The 17,486-nt window shown below is 37.0% G+C and overlaps 1 protein-coding gene across 1 annotated transcript in view; it reads right to left on the bottom strand.

Moving 5' to 3' along the window:
- LOC127878479 (uncharacterized) overlaps window positions 1-17,486 on the bottom strand; it is a 349,860-nt gene that overhangs the window by 164,162 nt on the left and 168,212 nt on the right. Inside the window, exons 16-17 of the mRNA XM_052425005.1 lie at window positions 10,193-10,278; window positions 150-245 (exon numbers count right to left, since the gene is read on the bottom strand). Coding sequence (XP_052280965.1) covers window positions 150-245; window positions 10,193-10,278 — 182 coding nt within the window. The remainder of the gene's footprint in view (window positions 1-149; window positions 246-10,192; window positions 10,279-17,486) is intronic.

Raw genomic sequence — 17,486 nt, 5'->3', positions numbered from 1 at the left:
TGTTCTGTGTGATGTACTGTGGTTACTATGTGGTGTTCTGCGTGGTGTACTATGGTAAGTATGTGATGTACAGTGTGTAGTACTGTGGTTACTATGTGATGTACAGTGTAGTGTTCTGTGGTTACTATGCGGTACACAGTGTGATGTACCTGTGAGGAGTGATCCTCCTCTGGGTGGTGTACCAGTCTCCAGAGGTCCCTCAGCTGACCCTGCAGCAAGTCACCTGCATGCTCCTCTCCAATTTTCTGAACAACACACAATAACAATTGCAAGTAAAGCTATTTTAGCATTACATAGTCAAAACAAGATGTGTTTGTGAAACACAATGTCCCCCTATATGATGTTTGACATTGTAGGATGACCTTGACCTTGTGAAGGATGACCTTGACCTTGACCTTTCACCACTCAAAATGTGCAGCTCCATGAGATACACATGCATGCCAAATATCAAGTTGCTATCTTCAATATTGCAAAAGTATTCATAAAATAAGCGATTTGGGCCACATATATTTGACCTCTGACCTTGAAGGATGACCTTGACCTTGACATTTCACCACTCAAAATGTGCAGCTCCATGAGATACACATGCATGCCAAATATCAAGTTGCTATCTTCAATATTGCAAAAGTCTTCATAAAATGAGCGATTTTGGCCACATATATTTGACCTCTGACCTTGAAGGATGACCTTGACCTTGACCTTTCACCACTCAAAATGTGCAGCTTCATGAGATACACATGCATGCCAAATATGAAGTTGCTATCTTCAACATAGCAAAAGTTATTGCAAAATGTTAAAGTTGGCGCAAACAGGCCAACAGACCAACAGACAGACCAACAGACAGACAGACAGGGCAAAAACAATATGTCCCCCACTACTATAGTGGGGAACATAAAAAGCCAACAGCTATTAAAATCTTTAAATGGCTGCTTAAATTTCTGGAAATATTTTAAAACTAGAACAGTCCTAGAAGATGACAAATAACAACTAAATAAAAATCACATGCACAGACAAAAAGCATCGCATAGATTTATTGAATCTACTGTAGTTTTTGGACACTTTGAAATATTTATTTTTTTTTTAAGAAAATTTAGAACCAAAAATTATTTAAAAATTCGTAGTGTCCGAAAATTTAGAACCAAAATTTAGTTGTCTGAAAATTATAATTATATCGAAGTAAAAGCACTAAATCAATCCACAATAGTTTTATTGTGATTTACTCTTCTTTTTCTACTTTGAAATAAATACAACTTCACAGCTTTGCTAACTCTTGCCTGAAATGATACATAACAAACAAGAAATATATTTGTCAGAAATACTATGTCCCCTTCTGCGCCTCTTTGATTTAGTTTTTTTGACCTTTGACCTTGAAGGATAACCTTGACCGGCTTTTTACCACTCAAAATGTGCAGCTCCATGAGATACACATGCATGCCAAATATGAAGTTGCTATCTTAAATATAGCAAAAGTTATTGCAAAATGTTAAAGTTGGTGCAAACAGACAGACCAACAGACAGGGCAAAAACAATATGTCCCTCACTATAGTGGTGGGGGACATAAAAGTTGAAACATTTAAGATATTGCTTCCTTATCCCTTTTCATTCTGCCCCCCTTCCAGATAAGATAACCAAAAGATCTAAGACCTGATTGATCAATAACTGATAAGCCATGTGAGACATTTGAGGGTTGAGTATGATAAAGATCAGTAGCACTTTTATTATGGCATTTAAGTCTATACACGTATACATTTTTAGAAAGGAGACACAATTCTGACTCGAGCAATATATTTATTTATTAAATTATGTTCAAAATTTAACAAAATATTAGTCTGTAAACCTTGCAAATAAATCTAAAAGTATAAATAAACAATAGTGGAAACATTTTCAACTAAATAAATCAATATGAAACAAATTTCAAAATGTGCAGATAGCACAAACAAATTTACTAAATTGTATACACTTTATAACAGTGAAAAAATTATTAAAATATTCCAACAAATACCAAAGTTATGATTATTTCACTGTTCATGCGATGGGAAACATGCACAAATTGCCAAAAAAATTTGGTGTCATTGACAGTGAAAAATACCAACACAGTATGTTACTGAATTATTTATTTTATGTTTCTTATTCATGCAACCAACAGCAAGCAATACATTTTATGAAAGGAATTGAATTTATCTAAAATCTTATGCTAAATAAAAATATTACTATAAAATAAGAACATAAAATAAATAAAAAGATAAAAATTCAGTTTTTTCCAAGAAAAAAAATAAAGACAAGAAATAATTATACTGCTTTTTAATTTAACTGTAGAAAAATTTATGAAAAAAAATACAATGAAAAATAACTGCAACTAGTTAACATTACATAAGAAATATTCCAACATTTACTAAAATTGCTTTCTTTTATATTTTCAGGTATGTACCAAAACTGGCGGTTCACAGATATCCAGACTAATTTCACACAGAAACTTACATTGAAATATAAAAAATGAAACAGTGTTCATTACACACAACTATCATACACAACATTTTTACTGAAAATACAATTTTGAAAACAGTGTTCATTACACAAAACAATCAAACACAACATTTAACATTGAAAATACAATGTAGTTATTTATTTACATTATTACTGATATTCTAAATTTGTCAACTGTTTGTTTTACAAGTTGCAATGTAACAAAACCAACTTGATAGCCCTGCTTATGTGTGCTGGAAAGCACTGGTGATGAACCGGCACATTTCATTCAACACAACCAAACTGTAAAGTACCGACATGTTCTCCACGGTACATTTGAAACAAACCTTCTCTTTTTTAAACAACCGCTCCATTGTGTGAACATGAGCCAGTCTGGCTGTGTCCAGGATTGACGCATCATTTTTAGCACAGTAATCGTTTATCAAACCGTAAGTCTTCCACGAAGTCCTTGATGTTTGGCCACTCACGTCGCCACCACATCCTTGACCGATGATTTATGATATGATATCCAATCATCTGGTCAGACACTCTTCATGAACTTCTAATAATCGGCAAGCATTTTGGGAACTTCCCCAGGTTGTTGCGTTGTGTTACCCAACCGTCAGTTGAAAGTTCCCATGTCATTAGGACTGTAAAAGTTTGTGTCCTGCCAAATACAACACCACAGTTCATCTTTCTGTGCTACCAGGAGTTGGTGTTTGCCCAGCAAAATGTGCAGTTGGTAAGCATTTCCTTTTTTTGCGAACTGTGCCACAGGAATACACACATCGCATGTGAAGATCATTGCAAAGGGCTGGACTCATATAGTTATTGTCCATAAAAACTCTGTTTGTATGGTACAGATGGCCGCTCAGGTCTGTCACCACTCTGTGTGATAAGCCCTTCTCCTGGTTTTTTCTCTTTCCAGTGTTGACTTGGAACTGGTGGATGTAGCCACCATCGACGATGACGGCGAGGAAAACCCGAGGCACTGCCAGACGATCCCGATAATAATATTACACTAGCAACACTAGCAGCAATTTTCGCCTCTACTACAACCATGGAGGACAAGATCTGCTTCTACAACAATCTTCAAGCAACTTAAGACAAATAATAGCATACAACAACATTCTGCAAGATCTGGAAACAAGCGTAGGAAATACTGCACTGTGCATCATCAGATGAAGAAGACACAGCACCAAATCCTCCACCTAAGATGTTCGCAAAGTCAGCCACAGGAGCTATTAATGTAATCTGTAAATATCAACAAGGACTGCAAAGACCCTCTAAATGTTCAAACTCAACTTGATTGAAAAGAAAGCTTTGTTTCTTAATGACATCTCCTCATCACAACACAGACTGACATAATGTAATTCTTCAAAAAAATAAATGAATAAATACATGAAGTCCTGTTTCATATTTAAGCAATGTGTATATGTTGCTTGTTTTTTTAGTGCTCTTTATTACATGTACCCGTAAATGTGTTACATAAAAACATGCTTAAATAATTTTCTATATGACATTTGTTTGATTGTATGTGTAACTGTTTTAAAATATTGTTTAACAAGATCACCAAGCACCGCATAGCAGGTGCCAACGCTCGGCTGTGGGTGCAGTTTTGAAACAAGAGCACTGCCTTGCGGGTGCAGACCGCTCATCTAATTTTCTTTTTAAAGGTGAAGGGACCTATATCAATTTCAATCACAAAGGAGGGAGGGGTGGAGTGGAGAGGGTGTATAGTGTGGGGGTGTGGTCATTTATTACATTATCTTCCAAAAAAGAAAAAAAAAACATGTTTAAAAAAAAAAACATTTTTGGGGGTTGAGGGGTTGGGGGGTTGGGGGGGGGGGGTACAGTGTGAGGGTGTGGTGGTCATTTATTAGATGATCTTTAAAAAAAAAACAAAAAAAAAACAACACTTCTTTGGGGGGAGGGGGGGAGGGGGGGGGGAAGGGGGGATGGTTTGGGTGGAGTCTATTGCGGTATGTCAGGTAAGTGTTGTTTTGTCAAGGTATCAATCAAATCTAATCATAAATAAAGAAGTTATAGCAATTTTAGCAAAATTTAATAATTTGACCTTGAGAGTCAAGGTCATTCAAAGGTCAAGGTAAAATTCAACTTGCCAGGTACAGTACCCTCATGATAGCATGAAAGTATTTGAAGTCTGAAAGCAATAGCCTTGATACTTTAGAAGTAAAGTGGATCTAAACACAAAATTTAACCAGATATTCAAAGATACTAAGTCAAAAAAGGGCCATAAGTCTGTAAAAATGACAACCAGAGGTATGCAACTTGTCCTTTACTGTCCCCTTATGATAGTTTGCGAGTGTTCCAAGTATGAAAGCAATATCTATGATACTTTAGGGGTAAAGTGGACCAAAACACAAAACTTAACCAAATTTTCAATTTTCTAAGTATAAAGGGCCCATAGTTCCGTCAAAATGCCAGTCAGAGTAACATTACTTTGCCTGCACAGTCCCCTTATGATAGTTAGTAAGTGTTGCAAGTATGAAAGCAATAGCTTTGATACTTCAGGAATAAAGTGGACCTAAACACAAAACATAACCAAATTTTCAATTTTCTAAGTATAAAAAGAGCACATAATTCTGTCGAAATGCCAGTCAGAGTTACATAACTTTGCCTGCACAGTCCCCTTATGATAGTTAGTTAGTGTATCAAGTATGAAAGCAAAAGCTTTGATACTTCAGGAATAAAATGGACCTAAACACAAAACTTAACCAAAATTTACAATTTTCTAAGTATAAAAAGGGCACATAATTCTGGCAAAATGCACGCCAGAGTTATCTAACTTTGCCTGCCCAGTCCCCTCATGATAGTAAGTAAGTGTACCAAGTTTGAATGCAATAGCATTGATACTTTATGAGAAAAGTGGACCTAAACGCAAAACTTAACCGGACGCCGACGCCAAGGTGATGACAATAGCTCATAATTTTTTTTTTTAAATAGATGAGCTAAAAATGAACGCTTGTCAGAAGTGACCTTGACCTTGTGACTCAAAAATGGGTGTGGCATGTAGAACTCATCAAGGTGCATCTACATAAGAAGTTTCAAAATTGTAATGTGGAAGCACTTTGATTTTAGAGCCTAATGTTAAAGTTTTAGCACAACGCGGACGGCAGACGCCGGATGGCGTATGACGAGCTGGCTATGACAATACCTCGGGTTTTCTCCGAAAACAGCAGAGCTAATAAAATTATTTAAAATATATTTGGCTCATATAAATTCAAACGCAGAAAGTAAAACAAACAAGCAAATTTGTTGAATTGATATCCCCCGCCATTATACTTCTGGACGCAAAAGTTTTCTGGACGGATGGACAACGCTAACAAGCATCATCCTCTTATCCATATATATATTATTCATATCAAGTTTCAATGAAATCCGTCAAAGCACTTCCAAGATATTGCTGCAGACACACAAAAAAGCATTTTTTCAAGATACAAAGGGCCATAACTTCGTTATTATCCAATTTTGTACAATGCTATTTGGCATGCATCATTCTCTTATCCATATATATACTCATACCAAGTTTCAATGAAATCAGCCAAAGCACTTCCAAGATATGGCTCCGGACACAAAAGTGCTGGACGGACGGACAGAAAGACGGACGGACGGATAACGCCAAAACAATATCCCACCGCCTATGGCGGGGGATAATAAGTACGGAGTTTAGGCAGTATGAATACTCTTCAACTGGAGGTGCAAATGTATTGCAGACCTATGTTAGTAAAGAAAAATTTTCTTGTCAGTCTCGGTTAGTTCAAGCAATTGGGTTACAACAATATGTTGTGTTTATGGCAATTTAAATTGTCCACTCGCATTTTGTTTAGGGGTCAATAACAAATTTGTAATATTACATGCATGGCTATCATTCTTATTAAAGGGAAATGTTTAATTGAATAATTGTTATTTCCAAGTTTTTTCTCTGTCCTTGTGACTTTGAAATAACAGGGGTTTGAAAGTAAAACAATAGCAGACATTTTGCTAGGAAGTTACTACATGTCAACCAAATGGTTTGATATATAAACGGTTTCTAATTTGCATATGGCAAATGGAAACTTATGAAAATCCATAATCAATTATTTTTGTAAAATAAGAACTTGTAAATTGATGTATACATTTTGTTATGAAATCATATTGTTTCGATTAATTCCCAAAGATATCAGAACCAAGAAGTTAAGGGCACATTACTCTGAAAGAATATTGTGCCATACACAAAAATAATTTCTTGCACTTATACATAGCATACACAATATATCTATAAAACTTCATTTTGATATGCACAAACTGAAGGACAGGTCGATCTGCAACACATGAACATGATTTTAGGTATCCAAAAGTTCCAGTCGAAAACTTTTCAAATAATATTGTGACATACTAGAAAATAGTAAAGTGCACTTAGTATAAATAACAAAGCTTTAATGTTTTACTATTATAAGCAGAAAATAGAGAGACTAGTTAATATTGCAACAAAAAACAAAATAAATTTCCGCATTTCTACATAGTATAAATAACATATATTTATATTGACATGTTGATTCATGAGAGGTGAGTTCACAACATTAAGTACACATGTTCATTTATGAGGGTATACACATGATCAAGGGCACACAACTCTGCAAAGAATATTCTACCTACATGAAAATTGAGACTTGCATTTTTGCATAGTATAAATAACATATGGATTAAGTTTCCTGTTGATAGGAAGAAAACGAAGAGAGCAGTTAGTGACACAAATTACACATGAGCAGCGTGTCAGACCAACTAATTGACTGATCGACTAACTGAACAAGCTTACTGAAGAATGTTAATCTGATTAAATAGGAGATCAGCAATACAAAAACATTAACAGAATTATAAACAAAATAAATGTAAAATACCTGTTGAGATAATAAGAATACGCAATAATCCAACAAGAAAGTCCTAAAATTACGTCAAATCTTTCAGTAAATAATTATAGAAAACAGAGAAACAACTTCAAATCTTTTAAACAGTCCACTGGTGCATTAGATGAAAGATTTAACGCAGCACGTTTTGCCCATTGAATGAAACATAGGCAGTGGCCTTACATGGCAATAACAATCCACATAAACTTATCATCTCAACTATACTTATTCACCCTAAATGCCCACTTTCAAGCAATAATAAAATGTACCCTTAGGATGTTTTTGAGAATAAAAGCTATTTACTTAAACTTCTAATCAAATACTCCATTAAGTTTATTACCCGTTGCCTGATCATTCATTCAGTAGTTTGCAAGGCATGTATATGATATATTAAAAGTAATTACACTTTCACGCAATTAATAATCTGCATTTAATTAATTACAGGGATAAGTAATCCGAAATGCCTTATTTTAATAAGAAAAGAATTCATATTAGTCTGCTTCTTTGCTTTGATTATGTAATGTGGCTTCAAAAAATAAATTCAAATAAATAATATTTATTTTTGTATTAATTTGGTTTAAGGGAGATTTCATACAAAAATCTCGAAAGTGCATCCAAACTATATAAAATCCTTTTAATAAAGAAACAATTAATATATATCTAAAATTTAATCCTGTAATAACAACAAGAGCTGTCTCGATGTGCTCCACTAATATTTCGCTTTGATAGTGTAATTTTCTGTAAGTCACCTAATAATACTGTGAAGAAAAATAAAAACACAAAACCGCAGAGCTAAGTAAAGGGTTTATAATAAAACATTTTTCCTTTTCTTCAGAAATATTGATCTTGATCCGACCGGCCCAAAATGCAATCCCAAGCTAAATCTGCATGTAAAAACAAAATTACACCACAAAATTCAAAGCCAATCCAAACTAATGTCACTAAAAGAAATAAGTTTTTCTACTTTTAAGAAAAAGTGACCTTGATATGGGCTGGTGCCCGAATGAATCAGCATGTAAACTACCTACACACAAAAGTTTATAAAAAACTTGCCATCCTTACTAAAGTTAGTTAAAGAAACTCTTTATCTATTTTATCAAAAGTGCCTTGACCAAACTGACTGAAACTGCAGGGTCTCCATGCAGGCTATTATATCCAAAGTATCATAAAGATTGGCGATTGCAAGCTTTAGTTATCAATTACAAAACACAAACATTAAAATGAGTTTTTTTTACATACAAAGTGCTAAATTGCAGGTCTGAGTTATGGCCTTTCATAAGTGACCATCAATAAAATTTCTAAAATAGACATAGAAGTAACGAGTTGTTGCTTACAAATGTTAACCTGAATTTCAACTACAACAAGAGGGCCATGACTGCCCTTAAGCGCTCACCTGAGTTCATGAACACCATTCTTGAAGAGTTGACCAGTTGATCTAGTTTTTAATCCTATTTGACCCAGATTCAAACATGGTTTTCATATAGTCAATCACACGTGAAACAGTTTAACAATAGCCTTGATTCAAGCTAAGGCTATTAAATGGCAAGATAAACATTCATCAAGATTGAGTTATAAATGTGGCCTCTAAAGTGGAACAAAAGTTTTTCCAACATTTGAACTGGTGACCTCGTTCTTGGATGCATGTTACCCAGATGAAAACTCAGTCTTGATAATGTCCAGATAAACATTCCAACAATTTCCATGGAATTGGGTGAACAATTTGGTCTCTAGAGTGGAACCAAGCTAAAAATTGACAACACAAACTGCACATAGCATGATGAAAGACATAGAGTGATAACAATAGAGCATCATCTAGAGCATTTTCAGATCAGGTTACCATTAATAGAGGCATAATTATGATAGATTGCGGGTAAGAGTTGTGGGCCTTGGTAAGTTACTTCACACAATGTGCAAAAACACAAGTGCATAAATTTCAATTGAATACCTGTGACAGAAACAGGGATATTGAAATGTTTCACTGGACACATGTGTGAAGTTTAATTTATTACCTGTAGAAACAGATATTTGGAGAAGTTGTGCCTTTACCTAGACCAAATTTGCCAAATCAAAAGTACAAAAAGGTATAAATGCTGCTGAATTGCAGGTCAGAGTTATGGAACTTGATTTTATTTTTTTATACATGAATTTATCTATTTCCTGACTATGTGTTTACAACTTAAACATTGTACTCTCAAAATATCAACTTTAAATTTGAAACATTGTTGTTTGAGATAATCTTCTACAAAGTTACATTAAAATCATTACTTAAAGATGCTCTGACACTTCGTAGATACATCGTCATTGAATTTTGATTAATTCAGAAACTTTTCAACATTTAAAAAAATATGTTACCAATTACTTTATACAAAAGAACTGATCTCCGCGTTCTCTGCGCTACAAAGTCTTATTCAGCTATCAAATATTGAAGCCAAAGCTTTTCCCAAGGCAGAATGACATGATGTTGTCAATAAAGTCTAATTTTACATAAACAATTGACATTTTTAACAATTTCACATAGTCATAAGAGAAATTCTGTATTCTATTGAAATAATACACATGATTGAGACACTTATTAGAAAGATAGCTTTGTTTATGGATGATCATCTCATCAATGGCAGTGTTTATGGATGATCATCAATCAAAATAGTTTCAATTATGAAACACTTGTTAATTTTTTTAAATATGAAACTATGTGAACGAGTTTTGTTTAATGCAACAGGTCACCACACCAATCTTGACAACCAACATAAGGTAAACCAAACTGTACTGCATAAGCTCTTGTTAAAGATATTAAAGAATAATTCCAATATATAGTTATATACCTGAAAATATTCTTGGTTCCTCGTTTCCTCCTCCTTGTATCTTGATTGTACATCTTTCAACTGTTCAAGAAGTTCTGCCTCTTTCACTATATGTACAAATACAATATATGTTCAACTTTACACTAACAAATGGAATCCTATACATGAGATCTGAATAAAATCCTCAAAATAACTCCGTTTACATGTGTTTAAACATGCCCAGTCACTTTCCTTATCAATTATAATATGATATGACTTTAAACTAGTAACCTTTTGGAAGGTATTATATTTTGGTCTTTGGAGTCAATAAATGAGTTCAGAAGTATTATAAAGAATATAAACAAATGGTTTCCATATTTTTAATTCATGACATCACAAATGGTAATGATTTCAGATGAATTTGACAACAAAATCAGGAGAACAAGACAATGACAACACCAATGTCCCCATATTCCTCTTTTTGTCTCAAAATGTCACAGACAAGCTGTTTTGGGCCAAATTTGACTTTTCGCCTCTAAGTGTGACCTTGTTTATGAGGATAATGACACCGGTGATACACAAGACACTTAGTCCCCTCATGTGTGACCTTGTTTATGAGGATAATGACACCGGTGATACACAAGACACTATGTCTCCTCTAAGTGCGACCTTGTTTATGAGGATAATGACACCCGTGATACACAAGACACTTAGTTTCCTCTAAGTGTGACCTTGTTTATGAGGATAATGACACCAGTGATACACAAGACACTTAGTCTCCCCATGTGTGACCTTGTTTATGAGGATAATGACACCGGAGATACACAAGACACTTAGTCTCCTCAAAGTGTGTCCTTGTTTATGAGGATAATGACACCGGTGAAACACAAGACACTATGTCTCCTCTAAGTGTGACCTTGTTTATGAGGATAATGACACACGTGATACACAAGACACTTAGTCTCCCCATGTGTGACCTTGTTTATGAGGATAATGACACCGGAGATACACAAGACACTTAGTCTCCTCAAAGTGTGTCCTTGTTTATGAGGATAATGACACCGGTGATACACAAGACACTATGTCTCCTCTAAGTGTGACCTTGTTTATGAGGATAATGACACACGTGATACACAAGACACTATGTCTCCTCTAAGTGCCACCTTGTTTATGAGGATAATGACACCCGTGATACACAAGACACTTAGTCTCCTCATGTGTGACCTTGTTTATAAGGATAATGAAACTGGTGATACACAAGACACTATGTCTCCTCTAAGTGTGACCTTGTTTATTAGGATAATGACACCAGTGATACACATGACACTATGTCTCCTCTAAGTGTGACCTTGTTTATGAGGATAATGACACCGGTGATACACAAGACACTATGTAAGTGTGACCTTGTTAATGAGGATAATGACACACGTGATACACAAGACACTAAGTCTCCTCTAAGTGTGACCTTGTTTATGAGGATAATGACACTGGTGATACACAAGACACTATGTCTCCTCTAAGTGTGACCTTGTTTATGAGGATAATGACACCGGTGATACACAAGACACTAAGTCTCCTCTAAGTGTGACCTTGTTTATGAGGATAATGACACCGGTGATACACAAGACACTATGTCTCCTCTAAGTGTGACCTTGTTTATGAGGATAATGACACCCGCGATACACAAGACACTATGTCTCCTCTAAGTGTGACCTTGTTTATGAGGATAATGACACACGTGATACACAAGACACTAAGTCTCCTCTAAGTGTGACCTTGTTTATGAGGATAATGACACTGGTGATACACAAGACACTATGTCTCCTCTAAGTGTGACCTTGTTTATGAGGATAATGACACTGGCGATACACAAGACACTTAGTCTCCTCTAAGTGTGACCTTGTTAATGAGGATAATGACACCGGTGATACACAAGACACTTAGTCTCCTCATGTGTGACCTTGTTTATGAGGATAATAACACCTGTGATACACAAGACACTTAGTCTCCTGATGTGTGACCTTGTTTATGAGGATAATGACACTGGTGATACACAAGACACTATGTCTCCTCTAAGTGTGACCTTGTTTATGAGGATAATGACACCCGCGATACACAAGACACTTAGTCTCCTCATGTGTGACCTTGTTTATGAGGATAATGACACCGGTGATACACAAGACACTATGTCTCCTCTAAGTGTGACCTTGTTTATGAGGATAATGACACTGGTGATACACAAGACACTATGTCTCCTCTAAGTGTGACCTTGTTTATGAGGATAATGACACCGGTGATACACAAGACACTAAGTCTCCTCTAAGTGTGACCTTGTTTATGAGGATAATGACACCGGTGATACTCAAGACACTAAGTCTCCTCTAAGTGTGACCTTGTTTATGAGGATAATGACAACCGTGATACACAAGACACTATGTCTCCTCTAAGTGTGACCTTGTTTATTCGGATAATGACACCCGTGATACACAAGACACTATGTCTCCTCTAAGTGTGACCTTGTTTATGAGGATAATGACACCGGTGATACACAAGACACTATGTAAGTGTGACCTTGTTTATGAGGATAATGACACACGTGATACACAAGACACTAAGTCTCCTCTAAGTGTGACCTTGTTTATGAGGATAATGACACTGGTGATACACAAGACACTATGTCTCCTCTAAGTGTGACCTTGTTTATGAGGATAATGACACCGGTGATACACAAGACACTTAGTCTCCTATAAGTGTGACCTTGTTAATGAGGATAATGACACCGGTGATACACAAGACACTTGGTCTCCTCATGTGTGACCTTGTTTATGAGGATAATGACACCGGTGATACACAAGACACTTAGTCTCCTCATGTGTGACCTTGTTTATGAGGATAATGGCACCAGTGATACACAAGACATTTAGTTTCCTCTAAGTGTGACCTTGTTTATGAGGATAATGACACCGGTGATACACAAGACACTTAGTTTCCTCTAAGTGTGACCTTGTTTATGAGGATAATGACACCAGTGATACACAAGACACTTAGTCTCCCCATGTGTGACCTTGTTTATGAGGAAAATGACACCGGAGATACACAAGACACTTAGTCTCCTCAAAGTGTGTCCTTGTTTATGAGGATAATGACACCGGTGATACACAAGACACTATGTCTCCTCTAAGTGTGACCTTGTTTATGAGGATAATGACACACGTGATACACAAGACACTATGTCTCCTCTAAGTGCCACCTTGTTTATGAGGATAATGACACCCGTGATACACAAGACACTTAGTCTCCTCATGTGTGACCTTGTTTATAAGGATAATGACACTGGTGATACACAAGACACTATGTCTCCTCTAAGTGTGACCTTGTTTATTAGGATAATGACACCAGTGATACACAAGACACTATGTCTCCTCTAAGTGTGACCTTGTTTATGAGGATAATGACACCGGTGATACACAAGACACTATGTAAGTGTGACCTTGTTTATGAGGATAATGACACCGGTGATACACAAGACACTATGTCACACAAGACACTATGTCTCCTCTAAGTGTGACCTTGTTTATGAGGATAATGACACTGGTGATACACAAGACACTATGTCTCCTCTAAGTGTGACCTTGTTTATGAGGATAATGACACCGGTGATACACAAGACACTAAGTCTCCTCTAAGTGTGACCTTGTTTATGAGGATAATGACACCGGTGATACACAAGACACTATGTCTCCTCTAAGTGTGACCTTGTTTATGAGGATAATGACACCCGCGATACACAAGACACTATGTCTCCTCTAAGTGTGACCTTGTTTATGAGGATAATGACACCAGTGATACACAAGACACTAAGTCTCCTCTAAGTGTGACCTTGTTTATGAGGATAATGACACTGGTGATACACAAGACACTATGTCTCCTCTAAGTGTGACCTTGTTTATGAGGATAATGACACTGGTGATACACAAGACACTTAGTCTCCTCTAAGTGTGACCTTGTTAATGAGGATAATGACACCGGTGATACACAAGACACTTAGTCTCCTCATGTGTGACCTTGTTTATGAGGATAATAACACCGGTGATACACAAGACACTTAGTCTCCTGATGTGTGACCTTGTTTATGAGGATAATGACACCGGTGATACACAAGACACTTAGTCTCCTCTAAGTGTGACCTTGTTAATGAGGTTAATGACACCGGTGATACACAAGACACTTAGTCTCCTCATGTGTGACCTTGTTTATGAGGATAATGACACCGGTGATACACAAGACACTTAGTCTCCTCATGTTTGACCTTGTTTATGAGGATAATGACACTGGTGATACACAAGACACTATGTCTCCTCTAAGTGTGACCTTGTTTATGAGGATAATGACACCGGTGATACTCAAGACACTAAGTCTCCTCTAAGTGTGACCTTGTTTATGAGGATAATGACACCCGTGATACACAAGACACTATGTCTCCTCTAAGTGTGACCTTGTTTATGAGGATAATGACACCCGTGATACACAAGACACTATGTCTCCTCTAAGTGTGACTTTGTTAATGAGGATAATGACACACGTGATACACAAGACACTATGTAAGTGTGACCTTGTTTATGAGGATAATGACACCGGTGATACACAAGACACTAAGTCTCCTCTAAGTGTGACCTTGTTTATGAGGATAATGACACTGGTGATACACAAGACACTATGTCTCCTCTAAGTGTGACCTTGTTTATGAGGATAATGACACCGGTGATACACAAGACACTTAGTCTCCTATAAGTGTGACCTTGTTAATGAGGATAATGACACCGGTGATACACAAGACACTTAGTCTCCTCATGTGTGACCTTGTTTATGAGGATAATAACACCCGTGATACACAAGACACTTAGTCTCCTCATGCGTGACCTTGTTAATGAGGATAATGACACAGGTGATACACAAGACACTTAGTCTCCTCTAAGTGTGACCTTGTTTATGAGGATAATGACACCGGTGATACACAAGACACTTGGTCTCCTCTAAGTGTGACCTTGTTTATGAGGATAATGACACCGGTGATACACAAGACACTATGTCTCCTCTAAGTGTGACCGTGTTTATGAGGATAATGACACCCGCGATACACAAGACACTATGTCTCCTCTAAGTGTGACCTTGTTTATGAGGATAATGACACCGGTGATACACAAGACACTAAGTCTCCTCTAAGTGTGACCTTGTTTATGAGGATAATGACACTGGTGATACACAAGACACTATGTCTCCTCTAAGTGTGACCTTGTTTATGAGGATAATGACACTGGTGATACACAAGACACTTAGTCTCCTCTAAGTGTGACCTTGTTAATGAGGATAATGACACCGGTGATACACAAGACACTTAGTCTCCTCATGTGTGACCTTGTTTATGAGGATAATAACACTGGTGATACACAAGACACTTAGTCTCCTGATGTGTGACCTTGTTTATGAGGATAATGGCACCGGTGATACACAAGACACTTAGTCTCCTCTAAGTGTGACCTTGTTAATGAGGTTAATGACACCGGTGATACACAAGACACTTAGTCTCCTCATGTGTGACCTTGTTTATGAGGATAATGACACCGGTGATACACAAGACACTTAGTCTCCTCATGTGTGACCTTGTTTATGAGGATAATGACACTGGTGATACACAAGACACTATGTCTCCTCTAAGTGTGACCTTGTTTATGAGGATAATGACACCGGTGATACTCAAGACACTAAGTCTCCTCTAAGTGTGACCTTGTTTATGAGGATAATGACACCCGTGATACACAAGACACTATGTCTCCTCTAAGTGTGACCTTGTTTATGAGGATAATGACACCCGTGATACACAAGACACTATGTCTCCTCTAAGTGTGACTTTGTTAATGAGGATAATGACACACGTGATACACAAGACACTATGTAAGTGTGACCTTGTTAATGAGGATAATGACACCGGTGATACACAAGACACTAAGTCTCCTCTAAGTGTGACCTTGTTTATGAGGATAATGACACTGGTGATACACAAGACACTATGTCTCCTCTAAGTGTGACCTTGTTTATGAGGATAATGACACCGGTGATACACAAGACACTTAGTCTCCTATAAGTGTGACCTTGTTAATGAGGATAATGACACCGGTGATACACAAGACACTTAGTCTCCTCATGTGTGACCTTGTTTATGAGGATAATAACACCCGTGATACACAAGACACTTAGTCTCCTCATGCGTGACCTTGTTTATGAGGATAATGACACCGGTGATACACAAGACACTTAGTCTCCTCTAAGTGTGACCTTGTTTATGAGGATAATGACACCGGTGATACACAAGACACTTGGTCTCCTCTAAGTGTGACCTTGTTTATGAGGATAATGACACCGGTGATACACAAGACACTTGGTCTCCTCTAAGTGTGACCTTGTTTATGAGGATAATGACACCGGTGATACACAAGACACTTCATCTCCTCTAAGTGTGACCGTGTTAGTGAGGATAATGACACCGGTGATGCACAAGACACTTAGTCTCCTCATGTGTGACCTTGTTTATGAGGATAATAACACTGGTGATACACAAGACACTTAGTCTCCTCTAAGTGTGACCTTGTTTATGAGGATAATGACACCGGTGATACACAAGGCACTTAGGCTCCTCTAAGTGTGACCTTGTTTATGAGGATAATGACACCGGTGATACACATGACATTAGTCTCCTCATGTGTGACCTTGTTTATGAGGATAATGACACCCGTGATACACAAGACACTTAGTCTCCTCTAAGTGTGACCTTGTGTATGAGGATAATGACACCGGTGATACACAAGACACTTAGTCTCCTCTAAGTGTGACCTTGTTTATGAGGATAATGACACCGGTGATACACAAGACACTTAGTCTCCTCATGTGTGACCTTGTTTATGAGGATAATGACACCTGTGATACACAAGACAATTAGTCTCCTCATGTGTGACCTTGTTTATGAGGATAATGACACTGGTGATACACAAGACACTTGGTCTCCTCATGTGTGACCTTGTTTATGAGGATAATGACACTGGTGATACACAAGACAATTAGTCTCCTCTAAGTGTGACCTTGTTAATGAGGATAATGACACTGGTGATACACAAGACACTTAGTCTCCTCATGTGTGACCTTGTTTATGAGGATAATGACACCGGTGATACACAAGACACTTGATCTCCTCATGTGTGACCTTGTTTATGAGGATTATGACACCGGTGATACACAAGACAATTAGTCTCCTCTAAGTGTGACCTTGTTAATGAGGATAATG

Source organism: Dreissena polymorpha, chromosome 4 (assembly GCF_020536995.1).
Source record: "Dreissena polymorpha isolate Duluth1 chromosome 4, UMN_Dpol_1.0, whole genome shotgun sequence".
Classification (NCBI taxonomy): domain Eukaryota; kingdom Metazoa; phylum Mollusca; class Bivalvia; order Myida; family Dreissenidae; genus Dreissena; species Dreissena polymorpha.
Note: the sequence above shows the minus strand (reverse complement) of the source record. Positions and strands in the feature narration are given on the sequence as shown.